Genomic DNA, 25,823 nt, shown 5'->3' with positions numbered 1-25,823 from the left:
AAAGAAAGTCTTACACACCACTTTGCCAGTAGACTGCTTCTGTATGCAAAGCGGCTGACTGAGGAATTGACCTTACTCTTTGCTTTCAATTTTTCTGAAATACCTAGGGTCCTTGCCTTTCTTTGCTCCCAACCCTACCTCTGTTAAGTGAAGGGCCCATCCTTTCATGGTCCCAATTCTATCCCAGGCACAAGAGCACCTCTTGGAGGCTGTAGGTGCACCTCACCTGGAAGAAGGAGCTCTCATGGGCAGGTGAACACAAGATGGCAAAGGGCTATGGCTGCTTGTGGTGTGGGATACCTCCCCTGGATGGGTGCTGGCCAGAGTGACATCCCAACAGGAGAGGTGCCTTCTCCTTCGCTCTGTAGCCACATGGAGGTGGGACCGCTGCAAACATGCTTCCAAGTGGGTTTCTCCATGGACACTGCCAGAGAATTAGCCAGTCTGCTTGTCAAGTCATATTGCCCAGCTGGCAATATGCCATTTGTAGGATAAGACCTTCTATTTTCAATGATACACTCAAATGTGTTCCCTGATCTTTAACCATTCCTGTAACAACATGCCAGAGTCTGGCCATCCTGGTGCCACTCATGCTCTTTCTACTAGGAAATTCTACTGCCTGAAAATTTCTCTGATCTGATCTATTTTACTGCCATTAAAGTGAGTAATGTACTAGGAATGTGTGACAATTTAATTATAATTTGTAATTGAAAAGCAGTTGAAGTGGAAAAAAACAAAGCTCGACAGTAATTAGGAAAAGATTTAGATCTCCTTTGTTTTACCCAGTGAATTTATAGACAATTAGAGTTGCCTGCTCATATAAAAGGAAAACATATTAGGAAACATAAAACAGATGTTTCTTTTTGCAAAGCAGATTGAGTCTTATACACATATAAAATAACCAGTCAGTGGTAACAGACCTTTGTGGAAAGGTCCTTCATCTTCTATCCCCTTGTTATCAATTAAGAGGTGGAACTAATTTTGTCTTATAAAGAAAGAAATAAATTCTTTGATATGAATAATCACCTCCTCAGTTGCAGGAAGTCTATTCTTGTACAAACAGGGATGCATCAGCCAATTGTTAGGTGCAGGTCAGGTCTACATGTTACCAAAAACCCCACAGACCTTGACGGCTCTTCACTGGTTTATATCAGTGAAGAATCTTATCATAAGTGTATGTTACTAAACTACAGGAAGCTATAGTATGAGTGACTTTCCTATATGAAGTACATATTTTTGTTTAGCTTGACACAACATTAACAACTTTTTTTTCAACTTTTTTTTTTTCTTTCTCTAGAATATCACTGAAGACTCTCTAATTTATTACTTATCACCTTCCTTGCTGTTAGCTTCCATAAAAAAGAGAAGATATTAAGTAAGAAAAGGGCATGTTATTTGCTGAATACTGAAAAATAGCAAAATATATTTCTAAAACATGTGAAAACAACATACAGCAGAACAAACACAACATAGTTCAAAAATTGACTATATATGAAGCATTTTTTCATCAACTCTTATTGTCCTTTTTTTCCTAAGCAGCCTCAACAAACAAAAGTCAGTCATACTGTCTGTAACACCATATATTGTAGATTGTTCCAAGGTTATTTTAGCCAATTGGAATAGAGTAGTAAATCCATGTATATGTGTCTGATAAACAACTAATTCATTACTTACTGAAAAAATGTGATTTTGTACAACCTGCTTCTTTGTAAAAGTTAAAAGCAGGGAATACATTTTAAAATCACTAGAAATATGGAACAATTACCACGTAGCTTGAGCCTCTGACAGTAACTTCAGTGAAAATGGACACTGCCAATAAAAATGAAGTGATGAAGGGACAATAGATGAACTCTAATTTCTAAATTTCTGATTGCTAATGTGCAATTAACAGAAGTGCATCCTGACCATTTCACTGATTTACATTGAAAGATGTAAGAACTACTGGCGTTTGTTTCTATGTAGCCATTACACAGCATTAGAATTTCCATCTTGCTGTACTACTACTAGTACTACTACCACTACTACTACTATACTGCTACTACTAATAATGAGAGTATTACTTTATTTTTACATTGAAATTCAGAGCATCTAAAGAATTTCTTTGTTTACAACAGTTACAGTCAGCATTTCAGAATCTCACCAAAAAGCCCTTTCCATTTTACCATCCTCCAGAGCGGCTGGGAGATGTAGCTAATTAAGGCAATCCACTTCATTTTCATTGCTCTTTTACTGTATTTTAAGAAATGACTGGTAGTATGAAATAACTACTTTCTGCAAAAAGCCCTTCCTGCCAGTCAATGGCACGTGTGTTAATTCTGATAGGTTATGACCTCATCAGAACTATTGGTGAACGCTAAACAGATTTTATTTTAGTACACAGAGGAAGAAATCATGTGTGAATACTGCCCATAGAAACTGAATCAAAAACTCATTTAACTCTGCAGTGAAACACACAAGAAATGATTAGCTTCTGCCCTGTTGCTGACACTAATATGTTCTTTCTGTAGATATGAGACATTGATTATCCTCTGCCCATGCATGGGATGTGTAAGGGTTCCCTCTTATCACAAGGATAATTTGGAAATGGTCTATGCTAAATCAATGCCAGGAGCTTTCAGTCATTAAACTATGTTAAAAATTATAACTGCATGTAACTTACCATACTCTCAAACTGGCATATGTGAGGACATATCATATCAAATTGGCATATGTGAGGACATGCCAATCATATGCCCCAAAATCTAAATCTCTCTTCTGAAGAATGGGCATATCAGAACTCTCCAGAGCAATATATATATATATTATATATATAAAGGATTTAATGTTTAAAGTAGCTACAGCATAAGCAACTTGTAAAACTATTAAATGCAATGTTATCCTTCAGAAACTGTTGATCAGAACTGCAGTTCAGATCAGTTCAGATCAGTTGCAGTCCTTCCTCTGAGCACAACAGTATCCATACATGCACAGGCTGCGGGGGCGAGTGTGTGCAAAGCTGGCTGTTGAGCTACAGGGGAGAGAAGGGACTTGGTGGCATGAGAAAATCACTTTTATATGTCGTTCTAACTGCAGAGCAGCACGTTGCTGTTGGTGCTCTGGATCTCTCTGGGAGAACAAAGGATGGGTAAATACCTATTTACAGAAATAAACTGTAGATTAGAAATTTGCTTAGGCTGATGCATTCCTGATAGCCAAAGAGAACAACAACAGAAGTTTTGAAGTTAGCTTCCTCGACAGTGTTGCACTTGTCTGTTCTTCTTCCATAGGTTTTTGATTGCCACTTCCTTCCTAATGAAGTTAAATACACCCACAATGGTTGTCCAATTTTAGATGAAGACATGGTCATGCTCAGGCTGTACAGGTAAGCAGCATTGGATCACACTGGATCATCACATTTCATTGCTACAATGAATGCAATTTTGTAAGGAAGAGCAAGCAGTTCATTTTTCAGGGTAAAAGCAGGTTCTGCTGTACACGTGGTAACTACTTAGATTCAGCAGCAGCATTGTTAATGAACAGCTGACCATCTGTTTACAGGAACATTTTTCATGATTTATTTCAGGTACACTGTGAAAATGTGTTTATTAGTATTCCTAAATATTATATACTGCTTGTTCATTACAGAAAACCAGTGATTCTTCTTCTTGTTATTGAAAGTGGCATGAGTACTTTAAAAGCACGGCATGTCCCATCCTTTACTGCTGACAGGGACACAGACCCCTGGGTATAAACAGCAAATAGCCTATTCATTCACTGACACCCTTTTTACAAGCATGAAGAGGTTGGCAGCTGTGTTGGACACCTCATGTTCTCTGAAGATCTGGGATTTGAGAACACATGAGTGAAAGGAGTTCAAGTAAATCAGTTTAGAAAGTGAGGCTAACACCAAATTCACTGAGAGTGACAGATGGGATGAAGCATAATTCATTTCCTCCTATCACCTGCAGGTTTACAGAAACCGAAACGTTTGTAGAAACATTCACTCTCCACGTGCAGTTACTTGAGCCAGACTGTAACATCATCAAAATGCGCTCCCAAGCCTTGGAGGTGCCTGAGTACTACGGTCTGTCCAGGGCAATTGACAAGAATGTCCTCACTTTTGACTACGACAGGAAGATAAATCTGGAATGTACCATTTCCATAGCCTCTTCGGAAACCCACCTACCTGCCCATGGCCAGCTCATCGTGGGGGACGTGCAGCAGGAACAGCTTCGTGGGGATCAGCCACAGAGCTTCTTCCCTGGCCCTAGTATGATGTGCTTTAGTTGTTTGTGTTAGCAGGTTCAAAGGGACCTGGCAGATTGCATTTGCTGTTTTCTCCAGACATGCTGGGTAGGAGTGGGTCATGCAAAGTTTAACAAACAGCTTGAGCTATCTTGGAAACAGAAAGGGTCATGAAGTTTGTGTGGAGCAAAATGCAGCTCACAAATGGTCAGTAATCCCCTAGCAGGAATCTGGTTTTGGCTCTGAGACCTGTAGACCAATGTGATGGCTTTGCGAGTGCCAAAACACAGTAGAAACAGCAGAGGGAGTAGTTGGAGGAAGCATCTTGCAAAGGACCACGGGAGTCTGGAGCTGGAAAACCTCAGCTGAAAGCAAAATCCTGTAGGAGAAATTGGGTCAGGAAATCTGAGTTAGTTTAACCTAGTGAACAGGCTTCTGCTCAGCCTGTGAATTGTTTTCAGAATTGGTTTCTGCTCAGTTAACTGTTTCACTATGGCTTCTGTTGTGTTACAGAGCACAGTCCAGGCCAGCAGTGCAGAAATGGGAGCTGTACACTGGGAGTGGGAGTCATCTACAACACAAAAATGAGCTGTGAAGAGTTTCTGAGGATGGGGATTCGGTATCAGCACCTTGACCCTCCCTCACCAGACACTGATTATATTCCTGTGAGGCTGGATCTCACAGACAGCAGAAGCAAAACTCTGCACAAGGTAGACTTCTATGCAACTTACAATGTCTGTCTTCTTGGTTTCCAAAAAAAAATATTTTTATTTTTAAATTATTCTTACAGTGTTGCCAGCTGGGCGAATTGCATGCGTTATATTTATGCCCCTATGCTAGAGAGAAACACCTCTGGCTGTTTACTGGCAGTCTTGAGTAGTTTAGCCTGAAAGCAAAATTAATCCTGGCAAAATTCCACTCCTTTACAGAGCATGAACTGCACTGCTTTCAACATATATAGTAATTAATAAGCTAAGAGCTGTGTGAGCATTTTCAGTTAATAATAATTAATGACTCATGTGCATGTTTCTGTCAGGTAAAATTATTCATGAAACTCACATCAAATTAGGCAAGTTGTTTCAGCCCAATATTAAAACCACAAAGAAGACAAGTGAACCTGGAAGACCTTTCCTGAGGTATAAATATTTTACTTTAGGCATTTTCTCATGAAAATGTTTAAATTCTTTTCAGAATAATTTATTGCTTTAACAAGTGCCCCAATTAGCTATGTGATGGTAATGGAAATTAAATTCATGTTGTTTGCTTCACTTTGTCCTTTCAGTTCTCCTTTTTCTCCCTGTTGTAGACTGAATATGCATGGCTCCATGTTCAGATTAAAGGTGCTATTCCCAATCAAATTCCCAAACCTTCTCTGGGGGCAAAGTTCTTCCTGGAAGTAGACCAGTTTATTTTAACCTTCATTACAACCACAACAGTTGATGCTGAAGACAGTGAAACTCCAAAGTCCCTGCTTGTGTTCAACATTACCAAGCCACCTCTGCAGGGCTTCATCACTCATTTATCAGACCACACAAAACCTGTTGGCTCCTTCACTTGGAAAGATCTCAGTGAAATGCTCATTGCTTATCAGCCTCCAAATAACAGCCACACAGAGAGGAGGAGTTATGAGGTAACGGTGTAAAACATGAATATTTGCTGTTTTTCATCTTGCAATTTGTTAATCTATAAACAAATGCATCCATTTGTAATGGATATTTTTCAGAACAAAACATACTGTTACTCTAACTATATGCAATACAGGAACTGAGATTATAAATATTACTGCTTTCACCTATGTCTCATCAGCTTACCAGTTTAACAAAAAACATGTATTTATTGCTTGCTACTCTAGTAATTTCTTTGAACTTGAAGAGTTCTATCCTTTGTCTCAAAATATCTAAAAACAATTTTCTTTTTATTCCTCCTCCTCCTCCTCCTCCTCCTCCTCCTCCTCCTCCTCCTCCTCCTCCTTCTTCTTCTTCTTCTTCTTCTTCTTCTTCTTCTTCTTCTTCTTCTTCTTCTTCTTCTTCTTCTTCTTCTTCTACTTCTTCTTCTTCTTCTACTTCTTCTGGTGTCTGCAGGTCTGTAGTAAGTAAACAACTAAGCAGTATAAAGCTATGAGACCAAGGCTGCAGGAATACATTTCCTTCTACCTTTGCCATGTTTGCTGCTCGCAATTTTTCACCCACCAGACATGCCAGAGAGTGCAGAAGATGAATGTCTCCCACTTTGGGTACATCTTTTTTTTTTTTTCAAAATATTTTTTTCCCTCCTATAGGTATCAAAAAGAGGGAAGTATCCCTTCCCCCCTTTGTTATTGCTATAAAAAAATCTTGTGTTAACTGCAGTATTAATTATACCCCAACCAACAATGAAAACACTCATCTTTCCCATTAATTTCTACACATTGCAGATTACCTCCATTTGCTGTCAAGAACGCAGAAGACAGATACTTAATCTAGTACAGAATCTCAAAGACTCTTTACAAGCTAAACTGAGTTTTGTTTTTTACTTTTTTATCAGAAGATGTTAAAATCTCCTAGGATTTATCACTGAGATAATAACACACTGTATGTGTTTTGGTGTACAGCTTTTTTTTTTTTTTTTTTGTCCAATAAACTCTTTGTTTTTTCAACAGCTAGAGGTTGAGGTTCATGACTTCTACTTTGAAAGGAGTTTACCAATCACAGTGCATCTTTCTATCAGAACAGCAGATACAAATGCTCCCCGGGTTTCATGGAATACAGGTGAGATTTCTTTTACTTAGTTTATTCTACAGAATTACTCACAGTCTGGACATGGCATTTGACAGAGGTCTAAAATTCAAACCTACACCTGGAGTTTAAGGATGAAACTGAAGGAGTGTGACTTTATTTTTTTTTCTTTATCCCTTTTGGGGAGGAAATGTTATAGAAACTTAAAGAAATGTTAATTTTTTATTTTATTTTTTTAAGCTGCTCTTGAAATGTCTGTATCAGGCAGATACATGGATGGGACTAAATTTTTTTTTTTTTTTTTTTTTTTTTTCCCTGACTGCAGAAACATTCAGAAGGGGATACTGAGAGCCTCGAATGTTGCTGATACTTTTGTAAAATAACACTCTGCTCTTTGTAGGCCTCAACCTCCTGGAAGGACAATCCCGACCAATCACATGGCAACACTTCCAAATTGTAGACAATGATGACATCCAAAATGTTCGCTTGGTGACAGTTGACGGCTTACAGCATGGGCGGCTCACAGTGAGAGGTAAATCATTGTTTAGACTTGAGGGCCGGGAAACACCTTCTCTAGAGACAACTGGCTATGCTAACGTGGTGGTAAAGACGATGCTGACAGAGTCTGTTGTATGTCATTCCCTGCTGAGGACAGCCAGCTTGAGAGACAGATTTATAAAGGAATGAAGATGCAGAAGGGAACAGCAGGATGTACAAAAAGAATTTCAAAAGTGCATAACGAAAGTCAGTTGCATAGCTCACACACTTTTGCAAATAGTATATTTATATTGTCTCCATCATTAAGTGGGAAAGACTTGTAAGTCTGACATTTTGCCTACATGCCACTTTCATTTGAAAATGAAATTGGTTCTTATTTTCTTCACTGTAGGTGAATTCAGCCCAAGTGAATTCATGCGAGTAACCATGGGCAGCAGCCCTGTTACTGCCAGTTCTCACCAGGGATGGGTGAAGTCCCTGATGTCCCTCCACAGAACCAGAGAAATACCAGCATAGCCTGACATTTCCCCGTGCTGCTCAAAGACAGCAAGAAAGCCAGGGATATGGGAGTGCTGCTTCTGCAGCGTTCACCTCCAGAGAGAACAGCAAAAGCAGAGCCAGAGGGGAGCTGGCTCTGCAATGAACCGAGGAGCAAGGTAGCCCTGTGCTGGGCTATCCCTGCCCCGCGGCTCTGGGCATCTCAGCGCTGCACCGCTGGGAAGGCTTGATGGCAGGCTTGATCTCCCTCTGCTGACTGGCCTCCTCTATTGCAACCATGCAATAAATACCACTGTAAAAAAAAAAAATTAAAAAAAAATCCACAGTGTTTAATTTTTTACTTTCTTAACATTCATTTAAATCCCAAAGCTGAAACTTTAAAGAAATCAGCTATGCTGTCATAGAGCAGGCATGGCCTAGGTCAAATTCAGTTACTACATTTTCTTCTTAAGTGCTGAGGTTGCTTAAGGTTTGCTGAATGATCTTTATTTGTTGATAAATACAAACAACAGACAATCCAGGATAGGGTTGTTGTTTACCAGCATCTTAACTAGCTTAATTTAAAAGGTGGAAATCAATTTACACTTCTAATTCATTAGCCTGCTGCATTTTCCATATTACTATTTTTTGTTTGAAATCTCAAGAGTCATCTCAGTGCTACTCTCTTTGGGAAATAATACAGGTAAAAGAAATCACTCTGCTGTTGGCACGGTGGAAAGATGCTGCCAGTCTTAATGCTGGATTTTTGATAGTTAAATATTTTTAGTAAAATGCACAGCGTAGAAACACAAAGCAAACATTCAAAGAAAAGGGGAAGGTGGTACTTTTGGAATTTGCTGGAAACCGAAGTTGTTGAGAAGTATGTTTCCCCTCAGGAAACCCTTGCTGTGCAGTTGTGGGCCTCAAGGGATTGACCTCCTGCCACCCTATGGGCAGAGCCCCCAGGGCCAGCTCTGCCTGACAGACTGTGGCAGGAGGTGGCCTGGGGTGGCCACGCAACCAGGCTGGCCAAGCAGCCAGGCTGGCCAAGCCTTGGCAGAAAGCAGAACCTGAGCCCAGGCCTCTATGGTGGTGGCAGTGGTGTCCCTGCCTGCAGCACCCTGGGCTTGCTCTGCCTCCCCCAGGCCACCCTGTGACAGATGCTTCTTGTCCAGTGACCATGCCTGGTTCTCGTTTTTGTGTCATTTATGCGTAGGCACGTGCAGAGGAAGCTGTAACTGCAATTTTTAGTGGTTGCCTTTCTGGTCTGGCAAACACCAGCTGGTGCTCACATACTAAAGGAAGGCCCCAGGTTTAGCCTTCCAGCTGCACTGTCACTCCTTTAATGCTGCTGGAAGATGGTCTGAGCCAGTGCCCACTGAACCCCACCGGCTGCAAGAGCAATAAATCAACCCAATGTTTTGAGTGCTTGTGTGATAGGTCTGGTAATCCAAGTCCTAGGGCTAAAGGAAAGCCCTGAAAGGAAAAGGAATATATGGTGTTGCTCCCTGCCTCCTGTCACCTTTAAAAGGCTTTTGTTTGATGGGGATGCAGTTATGACTGCATCCTAAAGTCTGCCTATAATTCTCTTCAAGTAAGGCACAAAGGAAGTGTGAAAGCACCTGTACCTGCAGCTGTGGGTGGCTCTGTGGAGGTCACAAAGAATGGAGGGCCAAAAATATTTTCCTTGGAGGCCCTGGGTAGACCATTTTGTCCTGCACCAGCCTGGAATTCACAGAACTTTTAACCTGCCTGAAATACTTGTGTGTGTATAACACATCCAGTGAAGCAGAGGTACAAAATAGTCTCTTTATGGACAGTAACCTGAATATGCACAAAAAGCCTAAGAACTATATATGTTATTTTTATCTGCAGTGAAACGCTGAGCTGTAATTACAAAGCATAGTCTCCTTGATTCATAATATAAAAGCAAAATGTTCTGATAAGAAAGGATTGGTTGAAATTAAAATCCAAACTGTCACAGTTAAAAATCCCTGATGCCTCCAATTATCTTAATGCAATAGACATTTGCAGGATTTTGCCTGATAGCACAGTTGTAAATTCTGCATTCTTAACTATTCCAGTAGATGATTTTTTATTTTTATTTTTTAATTTTGTACTAGAAAGTTTAGAAATGCATTCTCCTTGTCTTTACCATTGTAACATTTATATTGGTGGAAGTATTCTCCTCTGGGCTGAATTACACATTTTTGATACATTTTCTTATACTGCTTTGACAGGAGGGAAAGGATTCATGTTCACAGTCTCTGACATTCAGGCTGGAGTTGTTTACTACCATCATGATGACAGTGATTCTACTAAGGATTTTGTAGTGTTTAGGATTTTTGATGGCTCCCACAGTATTCGCCATAAATTTCCAATCAATATCCTTCCTAAAGATGACAGCCCTCCATTTCTGATCAGCAATGTAATAATTGAGGTTCACGAGGGACAGACGATCCTGATCCAGGGCTCCATGCTTCAAGCTTCTGACATGGATTCCAGTGATGACTACATAGTGTTCAACATTACCAAGCCACCCCAGGCTGGAGAAATCATGAAGAAACCAGGGCCAAACTTAATAGGTAATGAAACACATCCACAATAGCACAATTTTCTTTTCCCTCTGCTTTTTAGACTGCTTTATGTGAAACAATTAGACTTACTTTGGCTCAGGAAAAACTGGGCTGTTATTATAGTGTAAATCCTAATCATTAATTAATGGTGGTCTCTGCACTTTTAAAGCAAAATTTTAAATATGAACACAATTTAGCCCTGAGTCTTCCATCTATTTCTCTACTCTATTTTTCTCCTTCAGAGGTGTTGGGCTAGTCAGGAGTAACTTTATCTACAAGGATACCTGAAAAGTTCAAAGCTATTAGATGAGCTGAACTCAGAAACCCCTGTGTTAGATGCAGAGGCTGCCAGCCACGTGAATTCTGTTATCCTCTGCTTAGAGCTCCAGGTCCATTTTCCACATTGCTTCATTATTTAAATGATTGCTTACTGACAAAGAAAAGAAGTTGATGATCTTCAGGAAACATGGAAGACAATCAGAGAACATTTTAAAGACTTTGCTCTACCTAGGGTGAGAAAGGGGTCATTACGCTTCACTAGTTACTTGAATAGCTAATGGACAGTATTTATGAATGATTAAAGTCTTACACTATTGAATATTCTTTAATTCAACAGGATATCCTGTCAGCAGTTTTCTTCAGAGGGATCTGTTTAATGGAATAATTTATTATCATCATTTGGGAGGAGAAGTATTTGAAGACTCCCTTGAGTTTGTGCTGTGTGATAGCCATGACCCTCCCAATCTCTCGGAGCCACAGGTACGACACTGACGCATCTTTGGCAGGGCCCTCTATTTCTCCTTCAAACAGCTGATGATTTTACAACTTCTGCAAGACTTTCAAGCCAAATTGGGATTCGTCTCTTCTGTTTGCTGTCACCATAGTCATCACCACAAGTAATATCCTTCAGGGCTAGTTCCTGTTCTTGCTTTCCATGGGGTAATTCTCTCTGTCTGAAAAATAACATCCATTCTCAGTGACCTTTTTCCCATACCATAAAATTAAATGCTGAAAATATTGGATTTGGGGATGGTAAAACAACAACAACAACAACAAAAACAGTACTCCTGAAATCAACAGAGAACAGACTATTCCATTCAGAGGCCAAACATACTGAATTTAACTTTGATTTTGATTTAAAGGGATGCTGCTGACATTAATGGGCTCTGCAATTAACTGTTATTTATCTCATATTCCAGTGATCCAGTTATTTCTGTATGTGCTTGTGTGCAAAAAAAATTGCTTGGACAGTCTCTCATCAAGACTTCTGATTTTACCAACTTCTGATTCTAGGTGATGATGGTGCAAATTATCCCTGTGGATGATCAGCTACCGAGAGAAGCCCCGGGAGTGACCCGTCACCTTGTTGTTAAGGAGACTGAGATTGCTCACCTCACTAAGAAACATCTTCACTTCATAGACATGGAAGAGCAAGACAGGGAACTCACATACACCATAACCACTTCCCCATTTTTCTCTTGCACCCATGGGTAGGTGTAACTTCCAGGTGGGTCAGGGCAAAGTCTGGTGGAATGAGAGCAAACTCAGTGGCAATAGCATTCTTGTATCTCAGGTTATTCATCTGTTCGCTTAAAGTACAGGTGACAATAGCTAGGTGCAGCTCTCCTGTTAGTAATTAAGTCAGAGCTAGAGCTGAAGGTAACAGAGTAATACACAGAATAATACAAGAAAGTTGCAAAATTTAGCAAGAAAGTAGAAGAAATGCACCTGAAATCTTTTCTTTCCTTTGGTTGGGTTTGCACTTTACACTCACCCCTGGGATACTGTATTACCAGTCACAGAAACTCTCCTAATGGATAGACTGGTGCTGACCTGCACTGTCCCTGCCAGAGAAGATGAGGTGCTACAGCTTTTTTCAGGTGATGTATGGCATTGTGAGCTCCTGGATCAGGAACTTGTGGAGCAGAATTGCAGTCAAGACAGGACACAGGGGACAACATGGACATGTGACACGCAGGTGTAATAGCAATTTACATGCCTGATGCTGCTTCACTGTTTGGTAAATTCATGATAGCATTGGCAACAACCTACTAAACAGAAAATTTCAAACTCCAGACGCCATATAGTTTAAGCTGAAAATCAACATTTTCAACTCTAACCTGAAAACACAGAGAATCAGTATGTAGCAGAGGGAGCAGGATGTTTAGGCACTTCCCCGGTTCAGCTGATGAGGTACATAATTATTCAGTTTGCTAGTTACTGCCGTTGTCTCCATTGGAAAGATGGCTGGGTGAAAACTAGTTGACTTTGGCAGTCTACAGGAAGAAATAATTTAATTTTTATATACAGATAGATGCAGTTGTGTAAATAAAAGGAATATGATGGGCTAGCATTGCAGATGGTGTAAATAGGCACAGTTGCCCTGAAACTGGTATCTGCGATGTGCAGAGACATGCTAGTAGGAAACCCAGAGCTTGCTTATGAGGTATGCAATGATTTTTTTGACTATCCCAAAAGATGTTTCTTTCGGTCAGTCTTCTATGATAAAATTTGAATTAATAATAGGGACAGAAGAAAGAAAAATGTTTTTCCTTTCAGTGCAGTTGGGAGTGCAAAGCTAATTTGAAAGGCAAGACTTATCTATGTGCCTTTTTTTATTTTTATTTTTTTTAACCTGTTCTTTAGTATCACTAACTTGGGTGTAACATGCATATTTTTGTACAGGCACTCCGATGCTGGGAAGCTGTTTATGGTGGACACCATCCCCAAACTGGTCAAGGATCCTGCTGTTCTTGCACTGAGGTCATTTACTCAGGTTTGTTATGTTAGGTGGTACTATAATCAGTACCGAGCAATTTTAAGAACAGTCACAAGCATATAGCTTATTCCTGACAGGAAAACAAGCAGTGAAAATTGAGGTTCAGTTTTATCACATGAATACTGCTTTAGAAGAGATAATTCAATTGCTTGTTAATTCAACTCAGTTTTTTAAAACTAATTTCTGTCATGCTTCATTTCTGGAGTATGCAAACATAACTCTCTCTCTGAAACCACAAGGGCTGCAGTTGCTGACAGGTAGGCTGTATTTGGTTGCAGCATAATGCTGATATGAAGAAAAAGTGCACAAAATGTGGAAACGGGGCCCTGACTGTTCCCTGTTTCTTCTCAGTGTCTCCACTGATAGCTGTGTACCAAGCTGGAACAGGCCTATGTGCTCTTTTTCAAGATTTTGTTCTGTAGTTTGACAGATGTCTTTGTTAAGCATATTAAAGTGCCCTGTTTTGTACCCTGCCGTATGCTTAAGGCTGCACAGTGGTGACCATTGTAATACCATGATGAGAACCGCGAGCCTAGAGGTCCTTAATCCCTAACCCAACATACGTGTTCGAATGAAAAATTTTGTTGATTGTTCTAGGCTCTTTCACCAGTCTGCACTTACCTGTGGAAGCAGGATGTGCAGTTTATTCATATGGGTGAGGGCAAATTCAGCTGCTTTGGAAGATATTGTAATAAAAGTTATGTTTAGATAATTTTTTTAAAGTCACAGTGTGGAATATGCTCTGGAACCAGCATTTTTAAAGAGCTCATTTTCCATCAAGAAGGTAAAGCCATTGCCTCTGTAATCACTTGCTGTGTATGACTGTATTATTTGCCACAAGAGTTTTCAGTATTTGAACTTGTACTCAGCTGACAGAGCACTGGAACAAGTTCCCCAGAGAGGTTGTAGAGTCTCTTTCTCTGGAGATATTCAAAACCAGCCTGGATGCCATCCTGTGCACTGTGCTCTGGGTGATCCTGCTCAGCAGGGGGGTTGGACCAGATGATCTTAGAGATCCCTTCCAGCCTTGGCCATTCTGTGGTTCTGCAAAGATACACTTGCTCACAGTATTGTCAGTAGCTAAAGACTGTGAGCAATGTTCCTGAAATTAATTTTGCAAGTTCAGATAACATCTAATGAGGGGATGAGAAGGGTCCCTGAAGTTCTGATTTTTACTACTCCTATATTATCTTCTTACATGCACCTCTCTTCACTTTTTGCAGCATGCTGTCAACTACATGAAAGTTGCTTATATGCCTCCACTTCAGGACATTGGTCCTGAACCTCAACAAGTGCAGTTTGTTTTTTCTGTCAGCAATCAGCATGGTGGCACTTTATATGGGATCTGCTTCAATATTACAATTCTTCCCGTGGACAACCAAGCCCCAGAGGTAGGGTGATGGGGAGGTGGAGGTTGAAGGACTTGGAAATGGCTTTGCGTAGAAAAAAGAAATATAGGGAGATGTCCTGATCTCTGCCTGGTTTGTTTGTTTGTTTGTTTTTGTTTGTTTGTTCATGTTTATTTATTTATTTTATTATTATTATTAATTTAAAAATTTTTGTAGTGAATAAACTGAGGGCTTCAACCACAACTCCTAAATCTCTATTCTGCATTGTTGTCTATTTGCCTTTGAAGGTCAAGAGCCTCCCTGAATGGGATCAGGACTGGGGTTTACATATTAAGGCATACTGTTAGTATACTCTTCAGGTTTTCTAGATGCATTAGAAAAGATTAAAGCCTTTGGTGTTTTGATTTTTAAGATGTCACATGTCTTAATACTAGAGCAAATTGAAATTGCTGTGTTCAATGTATGTTTGGACATGAAGTAGGAAATATCAGTTAAGCATTTCTCCTCCATATAGGTTTTTACAAGCCACTTGATAGTGGAAGAGGGTGGCCTGAGCCCTGTCACAGAGGGACACATTCTCATCTCTGATGTGGACACAAAACAAGAACATCTCTTCCTCCTCCTGCAGCGACAGCCTCAGCACGGGGTGGTGGAGCTGGATAGTGTTCCCATGAGTGAAGGTGACAGGTTTTCCTGTGGGGACCTGCGTACCCTGGCAGTCAGGTTAGAAGAGTGTTTGCTTTTCTTCTCGTGGTGGCTGTCTCAGCTGGATGAGTGAGACGCTTGCAGTGAAGAAGTGTGAGGTGCAGAGGCTACAACAAGAAGTTCTCACTGCAGCAGGCTCTGGCAATATTGCTCCTGGCCAAAACTACCACCTTAGCCTCAGAGGACCACAAAGGTCACTGTGGAAACTAACTAGAAGTGTGGCCAGTAAACGGAGCTAGAGACCACGTCTGATGTAAATAGGAAGCATCGTCTCACGCATGTGAGGAGGAAGCCATGCAGCTGTGTAGTTCCCGTGAAGAATGCAACAGTTATCAGCTTTTTTATTTAATGAAACTTACAAGAAAGTCTGGTTATTATTGAAACTGATTAACTTGAAGACGCAAATTTTGCTACTGTATCTGGGGTGAGAACAGGATGCTGACTTTCTGCATGCATGCAGAATTAGAGATCCCTGACTTTGTTACCGTCTGTTAGTCAAAGAGGGTACCTACTGCAGAGAGAAAGCAAGTTTAATAGACAGCTCACAAGCAGCCAGAGCAGAAATAACAAAGATTCAGTGAAAACTCTTTCCTAGTTGATATCTGCCATATCTTAGGGTTGTTCTTCACATAGGAGACCCCACAAGCCTTCTGAACATACTGTGATTTAGAACTGTAAGTCTTTGATAGGAACCCTTGCACAGGGATTGGCTTTCTATCTGGGCATACACAATGTCTGGCAGGATCAAAAACCACAACTTCTTTTTCTGTGTGAAATTAGTGTAGCTTCTTTTTCTCACAGGTATTGGCATGATGGCTCTGAGACATTTACTGATGAAATCCTCTTTGTAGCCACAGATGGCATCCACTCTGTAGAGTTCATCCTACATGTCAAGGTCAGTGTGTTGCATACTTCTGAGAGCATTTGCCCATGCAGAAGACTGCAAAGCTTAACTTCTGAAAATCTTCATATTCCCTTGGAAACTGGGAGATAATGGACTTGTTAGGTTTCATTTTCACCCTAGCTTTTGGGTTAATTTGCAAATCATCCTTATCATTGAGCAAGTAAAGACAGAAGCAATATATGTGTTCCATTTCCTTTACACAGTCTACTTAGTTTCGTTTACTTTTACATCTGTATTTTAACAGTGGACCTAATTCAGCTGTTTCAATCTTGTTCACAGAGAGCTCAATGTACTCTTACTGTGACACTGTGCTGATGGTTTGGTCTGGAAAGCAATGCATTTAAAACAAAAGGCTTTCACTGAAATGAAGAATAAAAGATCTTAAATTCTCTTTCTGATTAGGTGTTGCCTGTGAATGATGAGCCACCCGTTTTGCAAACAGGCCTCATCCCTGTGGTACACTGCCAAGAAGGTGAAGAAGTGGTCCTCTCCTCCAAGTACATTTATGCCACAGATGCAGACAGTGATGACATGAGACTGATGTTTATGCTGGTTCGCCAGCCCTACCATGGGGTGGTGAGGAAAGCTGGCATCGCTGTGGAGCGTTTCTCCCAGGCTGATGTCATCTCTGGTTTAGTCACATATAAACATACTGGTAAGTGAGACTGGGAGGTGGTCAGGTAGTTTTGGCAGAAAATCTTAACCTAATCCATAAAATCTTCCCAGGAGCTCAGCAGGAGCTGCTGAGAAAACACATGTTGTGATTGGTGAGAAAACTGAGGTGTCTTTGAAACAGGGTTGATGATGTACTACTATCAAATGTTTTAATGTGTTCTCCAAATCACTGTTTGAAATTAAAATTATAGTAGAGCAACTATGTGAAAGCAACATAATCCTGGACAATATCTTTCACTGCTGCAGATGCAATATTGTTTTTTAAATTATTTTTATCAATATTAATATTAAAATAGAAGCTAAATAGACTCTTTTTGTTTGTTTTATGACACTAAAATATCTTTGACTTTTTTCTTAGTTGCGCAGATAAAGTAATGTAATGCTGTAAATATCGATGCTGAGTTATAATAGAGAACTGCTTACAACATAAGGTACTAGCCACTTGCCTCTCCAATTTAGATAGGTACCTACTTTTGGAAAGTTTACAGTCTATCTGTACCACAAGGTAAAATGTGTTCAGATTTCCTTCAAGAGAATGTGGAGAAAGATATCATTTTGTGGTTTTATCTTTAAAATCCCCAAATACATTTTTTTTAATTACTCATAGAAATCAACGGCTGGTTAGCTCCCTTTCCTACTTAATTTGGTCCTTTTATTAGCATGAAAGAGGTTCTCTTTTCTGCATCTCTGATGACAGCTTTAATTTTTTTTTTCCAAAGGCTCCAGTTTTATGTGTAATTAGTCTGTAATTTTGTGCTAGCGTGGGGAATTTATGTGATATTTTCAGGCTTGGCGCTGTCTAAAATGAACAGCTGGCATTTAAGAAGAGAAAGAAGTACTTGGTTATGGCCACCCATAACAAACTTTTCTGCACTATCGTAAAGATATTGTGAATGCTATTTTAATAGTAGTGTTTTGCAGGGGCACTAAAGGCCAGAAGCTGACTTTCAAGAGTAAAGTCACTTGTATTTGCCATTCCCAATTTTCTGCATGCTAGATGTGCTTCCAGTAGCTGTTACACAGGAGGCAGAGAGTCACTCCCTTTCCTTCTTAGGCAGTGTATCAGGAGCAACTTGCAGCAGCACTGGATGCAAGCTGCCAGGGCTGCTGAGAAATGGAATGCACTCACCCTCAGATGCTTCTGGTGAGGGGTGGCAGTTGTGGCCTGTTGTGTGACATTCAACATCAGCCCACAGCTTGAAAGTGATTGCATATAGGCACCATATATAGCACAGTAACAAAGCACAGTCCTTGTTACAGTCCATTTTATAGGGTTAAGAGGCATACAGGAATACATGCATTTCTTGGTATGCAAAAATGTTTTCTTCCCGAAGAGCATGAATGTTGCCTCATGTCACAGAGTGACAGTATTTTATACAAGAAAGATCTTTGCCAACTTTCTTGGATGAGGAATCCAGAAAAAATATCCTTTCTGCACAACAGAATATTTTGAACATGCTTCAGTATAAGCAGAACAGAATCATGACGTCTATTAGCAATTTTATTACAATTGAATATTATATTATTGCAATAATATTACAATTATAATATTAAATTATAATTATAATATTATAATATTAAATTACAACATTAAAGCAGTAATATTAACTTAGTTGTACACTTGTCTACAGCTTTTTATTCTAGAAGAGAAGTAATCTGATTAAAATTATTTAAAAATACCAAACCAAACTGTGGACCAAACAGCCCAAATTAAGAATTCTTGTTATTTTACTGTTTGTTTGTTTGTTTGTTTTGGTTTGTTGTTTTTTTTTTTTTTGTTGTTCTTTTGGTCTGTCTCCATCTTTTGATTTCAAATACTGGAGTCTCTCCTTGCAGGATTCTTCTTTGTGAAGTTTTTGAAGTTTTGGTTCGTTATAGTAAAACATTTCTTCTTACCTGCAATGTTTTTTCCAGGTGGGGAGATTGGCCTGACTCCTTCCTTTGAGATCTTAACCTTTATTATTTCTGATGGTGAAGCTGGCCCAGATGTGAAAGACTGCTGTTATGATAGACCTCTTCCTCCTCCAGTTCCACTCCATGATCCATTCCCAGTGTATGACCTTAACATCACTATACTCCCAGTGGATAACCAGCCACCATCCATTGCAACTGGTGAAAGCTTCCTCTCACTATAGCATATTATTATAATGTGGGCTATGCAGTAATTAATGTAACAGCTAAAGACTCAGGCTTTTTTTTTTTTTTTTTTTTTCTTTAAGCACCAGGAAGAGTCAACAGATCAACATGCAGAAGTTTTAGATTGAATTTCTATTTATTTATTTATTTATTTATTTTACTAATGCAGTGCAACCACTAAATTCAGTTGCAGGTGCAAGTATGAGTTCAGCTGCATATTCATGTGGCTAGAAATTAGGGTGCGCAGATCTGCTCCCATCCATCTACACGTGTGTATTGTACATGTACACTATGTCTGGGTAAAACTGAGCAACATCTCATCCCAGAACTTAGGTCCAAACAATTTTCATGTTTATACAATGCAAAAACATACCCATAAGTATCTACATGTATATACCTTTGTGTATTAAGTATGCAACCGAAATTTAGTTTATATGAGTATGTAGGTATCAAGGAAGGGAATATTTTATTATCTATATTTAATTCTGTTAATGAATAGAAACAAATCTAGTCCATATATGTAACTAATGAAATTAATAGATCAGAAGCCACTTTTTCTCTAGTACTTTTCAGGATCAAAAATTCTCAGCTGAAAAGGAAATTGCACTGATAACAAACATTTAATGCAACAACTAGCTACTATGTGAAATTTGCATTGAATCGCAGGGCTTTGGACGAGGCTTGTAGCATATGTATTAAAGGTGTGCTTTCCATATGCTTGTCTTTTTCTTTTTCAATGTCATTTGTTTGTACGCATCATGTATATGTATGTATTCCAGAGAATATTTAAGCATATGTATGAGTAGTTTTGTAATTTACAGGCTATCACCCAAGCAATGTTCTGGAAATGAAGCATTGTCCCAGCAGGGAAATTAAGCAGTGATGCATGAAAAATTGTTCATTATGAGCAACTCGTAACAGCTATCATGTAATTAATGCTCTGACAAACAGAGGTAACAAGTGATTCTGAGCAGCACATAAACCATGCTTAATAACTTACCAGTAAAATGATTGTGTGATACCCTTCCCCTTTACTTATACGATGGGGAAAGTTGATGGTGTAAGCAAAAATCCCCAAGGCAAACCAATGCCCTCAGTAACTCTGAATTTATTGTCATTTCCTCCATAGTTATTATTTCCATTCTTGTTAACAAAAACAATAGTAAGCTGAACTTAATAAGCAGTAATGGTTATCATATTGTTTGTGTGCAGGTGCAAGGTTTGTGGTGGAGGAGGGCTCCTCAGCAGCCCTTACCATTAACCATTTGTTTGCCACTGACCCTGACACCACTGCCGATGACTTAGAGTTTGTCTTGGTTTCTCCTCCCCAGTTTGGTTACATTGAAAATATACTGCCTTCTCCTGGGTTTGAGAAGAGCAACATTGGTATAAGCATAGGTAAGTCTACAAAACATGAAGTAATAGAGCAGATGAAACACAGAGAGAACCATGTGGTGGGCTGTGGAGAGGTAGCTGCAGGTGTGTATGGGCTTATTGGGGAAAGCAGTGGCTGGCAAATTAAGAATTGTAGGATTGTGTAGGGGGAGTTCAAAAAGAGACTGCAACTATGCAAATGTGAACAATTGGCACTTGGAGTGCACAAGCCAGCTCTTGTGTTATGCATTCCAGCTGCAATCCAGTAGAAGTGGCGATAAGAAATATTAATCTGCTTTCTGTGCCTTCACTCTCCCATGCAACCTTCCCCCAGCCTCTCTTCACTTCTATCAAAAATAACTAGCAGAGAATGTGAAAAATCTGGATCCTGTGTTATTCTCCAAGGCCAAGTTGCAAAAGTGATAGAGATAGTAGTTGACTTCAGTCTTTTCCCTGGTCTGCCTTCGAATACCACAAGGCAGTTTCAATTGCTGCAGAATAAACTGTACCACGCATGCACTGTTAATGCTTACTTGTGTCTTCAGCTGGACACCCAGCATTGCTGAGCCTTTTGGTCCCCAGTTTCTTGATCTGCCAGTCAAAAACAATCAATGTAATTGCTTAGGCCCCAGATGTTTTCTGGGTCTTGTTATCTGGGGCCATTCTGCAGTCTACACTGAGATGGACAGAGTGGTGTGCCACAGAGAGAAGGGCATATGTCCAGCATACTCCTCTGGAAATGTGCATGGTGGCTTTCTCTTCCCAGCGACTGACTTTTTTCCAGTCACCAAGCTGGCTTGTGAGTAGTGGAAGAGAAGGATTAACAGCTCCTCTTCTCTCATCAGTCCTCTCACTTGAGCATCATGGGAACAAGAAATTGCCTTCCCTCCCTGCCTTGAGGTCTGAAACTGGGATTTGCACGGTGTTAGAGGGGAGGGCCTTTTTCTCTCTTTTTCCTCAGTACCCAGTAAGGCAGCCAAGAAAATGTCTGAGAGCTTACAAAATCCAAACGATTTGGTCTTTGAAGAAGGGCATAGTTTCAGATTTGTTTATGGTATGTCACACCAGTGGACAGAAGACTGATTGCACTAACTCATTTCTTTAACATTTCTAGCTTCATTTCAGCTGAAGCACCTGAAAGCCCAGAACATAAACTATGTACAAGCCAGGCACATGCGAATGGAGCCAACGACAGACCACTTTGTACTTTATGTCACCGATGGGCTACATCGCTCAGCAGAGACCCCATTTTTTGTGTTGATTAGCCCAACCAATGATGAAGTCCCAGAATTCATAGCAAGAAACATCACTGTAAGGACAGAAGAAAAATGCCTGCCATAGTACTACTTTTTATGGAAAACACCCTTTAATATAAATCAGAACATTGTTCTGACATATATTCCTCTCTATCTTTCCCTTCTTCTGTGCAATTTAGCCTAGTTCAGGAAACACCTTAGTTAAATCCCATGTAAACCTGTAAGACACAGCTTCAATGAGCCTGAAGCTGTGCACAGCTCTGTTTGGTAACTTTAATAAAGTAAATGAGGTCTCAAAGAAATAAGTCATTCAGACAGCAGAAGGATCTTTATGCTTCTTCTAGTTACACATGAGTCTTTCAGAATTTTTTTGCAGAGTAGTATTTGCTCCTGGCAAAGCCTCTCCCTTCTCTGAAGACTGTTTTTAATATAAATAATACATCTGTGACTACCATGCCAGGGAAACATGAGTTTATCTTACTGTAAAGAAAAAAGTGTATGCATGTTTATAGATCTATACATATACATGCATAGACATATGTATAAATGTGTATTCATATACACGTTTTTATATTGTGTGTAGTTTTATATCATAAACATATACGTATGTATATCATACATACATACATACATACACATTTATGTGTTTAAAGGCTTTCTCCTCTCTGCATTCACTAATGCTTAACGTGATCTTTACTTACCTAAGCAAATGTCTTAAAATGATCTTTACTTACCAAAGCTTTTCTATTAATAGAGGCAGATATGAATTCCTTATCTCACCTTTTCATCACTGTAACCACTTACTACTCTATGCCTCTTACACTTGGTTGAAATCAGTAGCTTTGCCCAAGAACTACTGGGAAAGGAGTTGAGGAAACACAGACTCCTAGATTAAAAAGGTCTGCTTAGAAAAGTGCGCTAAAATGCTACAGCTTTTTTTTTATGTAAAAGATTTTTTTTCTTTTATTGTCAGGTTCAAGAGGGTGAGATGAAAGAGCTGGATCTCTCTGTTATCAATGCAGTTGATCTGGATGTGCCTCAAGACTACTTGGTATTTGGGGTTGTGCAGAAGCCCTTGCATGGTTTCCTCATTAATGGAGTTCATGGCCATGATACTCTACATTACAAACAGTTAATTCACCACCACAGGCATGGCTTGCTTGTTCATGAATTTTCTATGGACCTACTGAAGAATGGTAGGTGCAAAGTTCTTCTGACATTGGTCTTTCATTCCTTTAATAATTCATAGCAGACAAAGTGGCACCATAAGAAACCTTCATCACTTATTTATTCATTTGCCTTATGTATAATTTCAAGATAATTTTAAATATAAACCAACCTATTTAATACTAATGTTATCTAATGATTTGAGGAACTGCCAATAAACTCACCCTGAGAGGCCTACCTGTCAGAAGAGGTAGTAATCTGACTAGAGAGGCCATCTGCCCTGAATAGAGTAAAGGGAGTATTGAAACATATCAATAAACACATTTCAAAATGTTTGACAGCATCTAGAAGAGAGAGAGATTCATTTAAAAACATGCTGTCTGATTATGAGAAGTCATATTTAGTCATATATATTTATTATGGGGTTCAACATAGCCATAAATGATAAGGGTATGAAATCAGGCTCTATAGCTTACCATTATCTGTTATTAGCCATCTCCAGCACAGATCTTCTGATTGCCCATGGCCATAGCCATAACTACAAGTCCAGCTTTTCTCTCTGAGACTTTAAAGCTCCCTGAGGATTATTCAAGGTACAGAGAGTATTACCTAATGGTCTCACACTTTCTGTGGTCTCTGTTAAAATGAATTGAAAGGTGGAGAGAAAAAGAAATGTGTCTTCTTCCAGACTGACAGAGAGCCATTTGTGAAGTGGGTAGCTCCTTCAGGCTGGTCAGACTAGTGTCTTTGAGTCACTACTACATTGTTAAATTAATGAATGGCAGCAGCTCACCAAGGTCACTTTGGATTTATTTGTTCTTTTCCTTTCTCTCTTACTCTCTGTCTCACTTCCCTCCCCTTCCCTCCTCCCCTTTCCTCCCCCCCCCCCTCTATAGGAATGAAGCTGATGTACATGCATGACAATTCTGAAAACCTCACTGACAGCTTTAAAATCCAGCTCTCAGATGGGAAACATAAAGTCCTCAGAACCATTTTTGTAAAGGTCATCCCAGTTAATGATGAGAAACCAGTGCTGAGCAAGTAAGCCACATGTTTCTGTCTCTGGCACAGGGCTGAGATCAGACAAAATGATCCAGAAGTGATCAAAAGAGCTAATCTGTGACTGATAAGGAGAAGATTCCATAATTAGTCAGAGATTAATGTCAACACAGATGTTTCTATGTGGGTCACTATCAGAATGTTTAATAAAAGTATTTTTAGTGAAAGACGTGTTGAATGCTGTTCAGTATTCAAAATACATAAAACCGGGTTGTTAGTTGCGTATAGGGAGAATACTGGAAAAGAAAGAGGGAGAACATGCCTGTTTTGTTTTTCATAACCTACTTCAAGATGTTCGTCAGGGAGCCCTGATATTTACACATCTCTGCTGGCCACTGTACTGGTATCCACCCCAGATGCTTTGCTTTACCCTTCCCTGCTGCAGCCCCTCTGAAATCAGCTCTTTCACAAGAGTCCACAAGGTTGACACCTCCTTGACTCACCAGGGATAGTCTTTCAGTTTGATGATTCTCTTCTTTTCAATTAAAAGTACTCTATTGCTCAGCCCTAATTCAACTTTTTATGAGGTATACACTAATCTCCTTTACTTTCCAATACTAGAATTCATAAATGAATTAGCCCTGGTCAGAAATTGCCTGGCAGACCTTTTTCAGATAGGCAGCTGACTGTGACTGAGCTGAACCTCCTGGACATTTTAGTAGGGAACTTGTCCCTTGGGATCCCCATTTTTCAACTGATGACCTGCCCCAGAATATTGTCATGGCCTACATCCTCCTGGCTGTCTTCCAGACCCAGGCAGGCAGATGGGGAGCTAGAGGCCTGAAGGCTTTGGGGATATGGCTCCAAACCTCCAAAGTCTGTGTTTCGGAAATGACTTGCAGCATGCTAAGCAGGCTGCCACTAATGCAGGAATTTCTGATCCCTCAGGATATTTAGCTACAGAACAGTATGTATTTGGCCTATCTTCAAACCAGACCTATATTTCCCATTGCAGAGAGTTTTGAATTGTTTTGTTTACCATGTAGAGCCTCCTGCAATACAAATGTTAGTTTTCTAGTGAGGATTATCAAAAGCCACCCAACACTAACAAGGGACAAAGTCCATTTCAAGTTAGAATAAAGGATATAGTTTATATATTTACATCAGCTACTGATAAGCACAGATTAAAGGCCATGGCCTTTTTGTTCTTTGCTTATTGAATGTTGGTATGTCTAGTTGGAACTAGATGATCTTTAAGGTCCCTTCCAGCTCAAGCCGTTCCATGCTTCTATGTCATTTTCCATCTTTTCTCTCTGAAGGAAGGTGATGGAGAGCACTTTTGCCCAGCTGGATCCAGAAAAGGTTATTTCTTTTTCTGGCAGTACTACATTTTACAAATCACAATTCCTGTAGTGAACAGTACCATATACTGAGCCATTTCCTTGCAAAACAGCTCTATCATTCTATGAACTTAATGCTTCTTACCTGTTAACTCTTCCACTGAGATGCAGTTTGCTGCCAGCAGTTAAGCAGTAGTGCTCTAACATGTCCAATTTGGCACAAAGTGGTTTAGCCACCATATGCAGCTGCCACATCTTTGCTGTGGGGTATGAACTCCCTTATGCCACTGAGATGTTTTGCAAGTGAACATATGACAATACCTGTAAGCTTTTTCTCACCTTTTGATCTAAGAGCATCTTTTCACCCCAAGGAGTTTCAGTTCTCATCTCCATTAGCTATGGTCAACAGACTGAAGAACGGCTGGCAAACAGTGGCTCTAATCTGCAGTATTTGCCAAAAACTCAATCTGTCACTACTTGGATTGCATGCTGTAGCAAGGAGTGCCCTTGGGGAATATAAGGCCCCCACACATTCCCCTTGAAAGCTTCTTCCCAGGATCAGATACATGGGTGCTATAAAGACTTAACCAACTAACTGCTATGCAGATAAATGTTTTGAGATTAGAAAGCATTTGGGGAGCATACCTAAA

The 25,823-nt window shown here is 39.8% G+C and overlaps 1 protein-coding gene across 14 annotated transcripts in view; it reads left to right on the top strand.

Annotated features, from left to right (window-relative positions):
• The window catches only part of FREM1 (FRAS1 related extracellular matrix 1), a 65,782-nt gene that overhangs the window by 12,472 nt on the left and 27,487 nt on the right, over window positions 1–25,823 (top strand). For 10 of the 14 annotated variants that reach the window (XR_011091050.1, XR_011091051.1, XM_068666146.1 and 7 more), the window contains 19 exons: window positions 3,267–3,361; window positions 3,948–4,249; window positions 4,738–4,934; window positions 5,531–5,854; window positions 6,863–6,971; window positions 7,339–7,470; window positions 10,154–10,498; window positions 11,106–11,248; window positions 11,783–11,979; window positions 13,175–13,265; window positions 14,492–14,659; window positions 15,132–15,340; window positions 16,124–16,217; window positions 16,629–16,881; window positions 18,816–19,013; window positions 20,250–20,435; window positions 21,526–21,722; window positions 22,641–22,863; window positions 23,731–23,875. Coding sequence is in view for 11 of the 14 variants with exons in the window: in XM_068666146.1 (XP_068522247.1) it covers window positions 3,267–3,361; window positions 3,948–4,249; window positions 4,738–4,934; window positions 5,531–5,854; window positions 6,863–6,971; window positions 7,339–7,470; window positions 10,154–10,498; window positions 11,106–11,248; window positions 11,783–11,979; window positions 13,175–13,265; window positions 14,492–14,659; window positions 15,132–15,340; window positions 16,124–16,217; window positions 16,629–16,881; window positions 18,816–19,013; window positions 20,250–20,435; window positions 21,526–21,722; window positions 22,641–22,863; window positions 23,731–23,875 (3,608 nt within the window). In the remaining 3 variants the exon portion in view is untranslated. Of the gene's footprint in view, window positions 1–3,266; window positions 3,362–3,947; window positions 4,250–4,737; window positions 4,935–5,530; window positions 5,855–6,305; window positions 6,458–6,862; window positions 6,972–7,338; window positions 7,471–10,153; window positions 10,499–11,105; window positions 11,249–11,782; window positions 11,980–13,174; window positions 13,266–14,491; window positions 14,660–15,131; window positions 15,341–16,123; window positions 16,218–16,628; window positions 16,882–18,815; window positions 19,014–20,249; window positions 20,436–21,525; window positions 21,723–22,640; window positions 22,864–23,730; window positions 23,876–25,823 lie in introns of those variants that run through there. The other 4 variants (XM_068666155.1, XR_011091052.1, XM_068666150.1 and 1 more) reach the window with 4 other exon arrangements.

Source organism: Anas acuta, chromosome Z (assembly GCF_963932015.1).
Source record: "Anas acuta chromosome Z, bAnaAcu1.1, whole genome shotgun sequence".
In the NCBI taxonomy this organism is placed as follows: Eukaryota; Metazoa; Chordata; class Aves; order Anseriformes; family Anatidae; genus Anas; species Anas acuta.
Note: the sequence above shows the minus strand (reverse complement) of the source record. Positions and strands in the feature narration are given on the sequence as shown.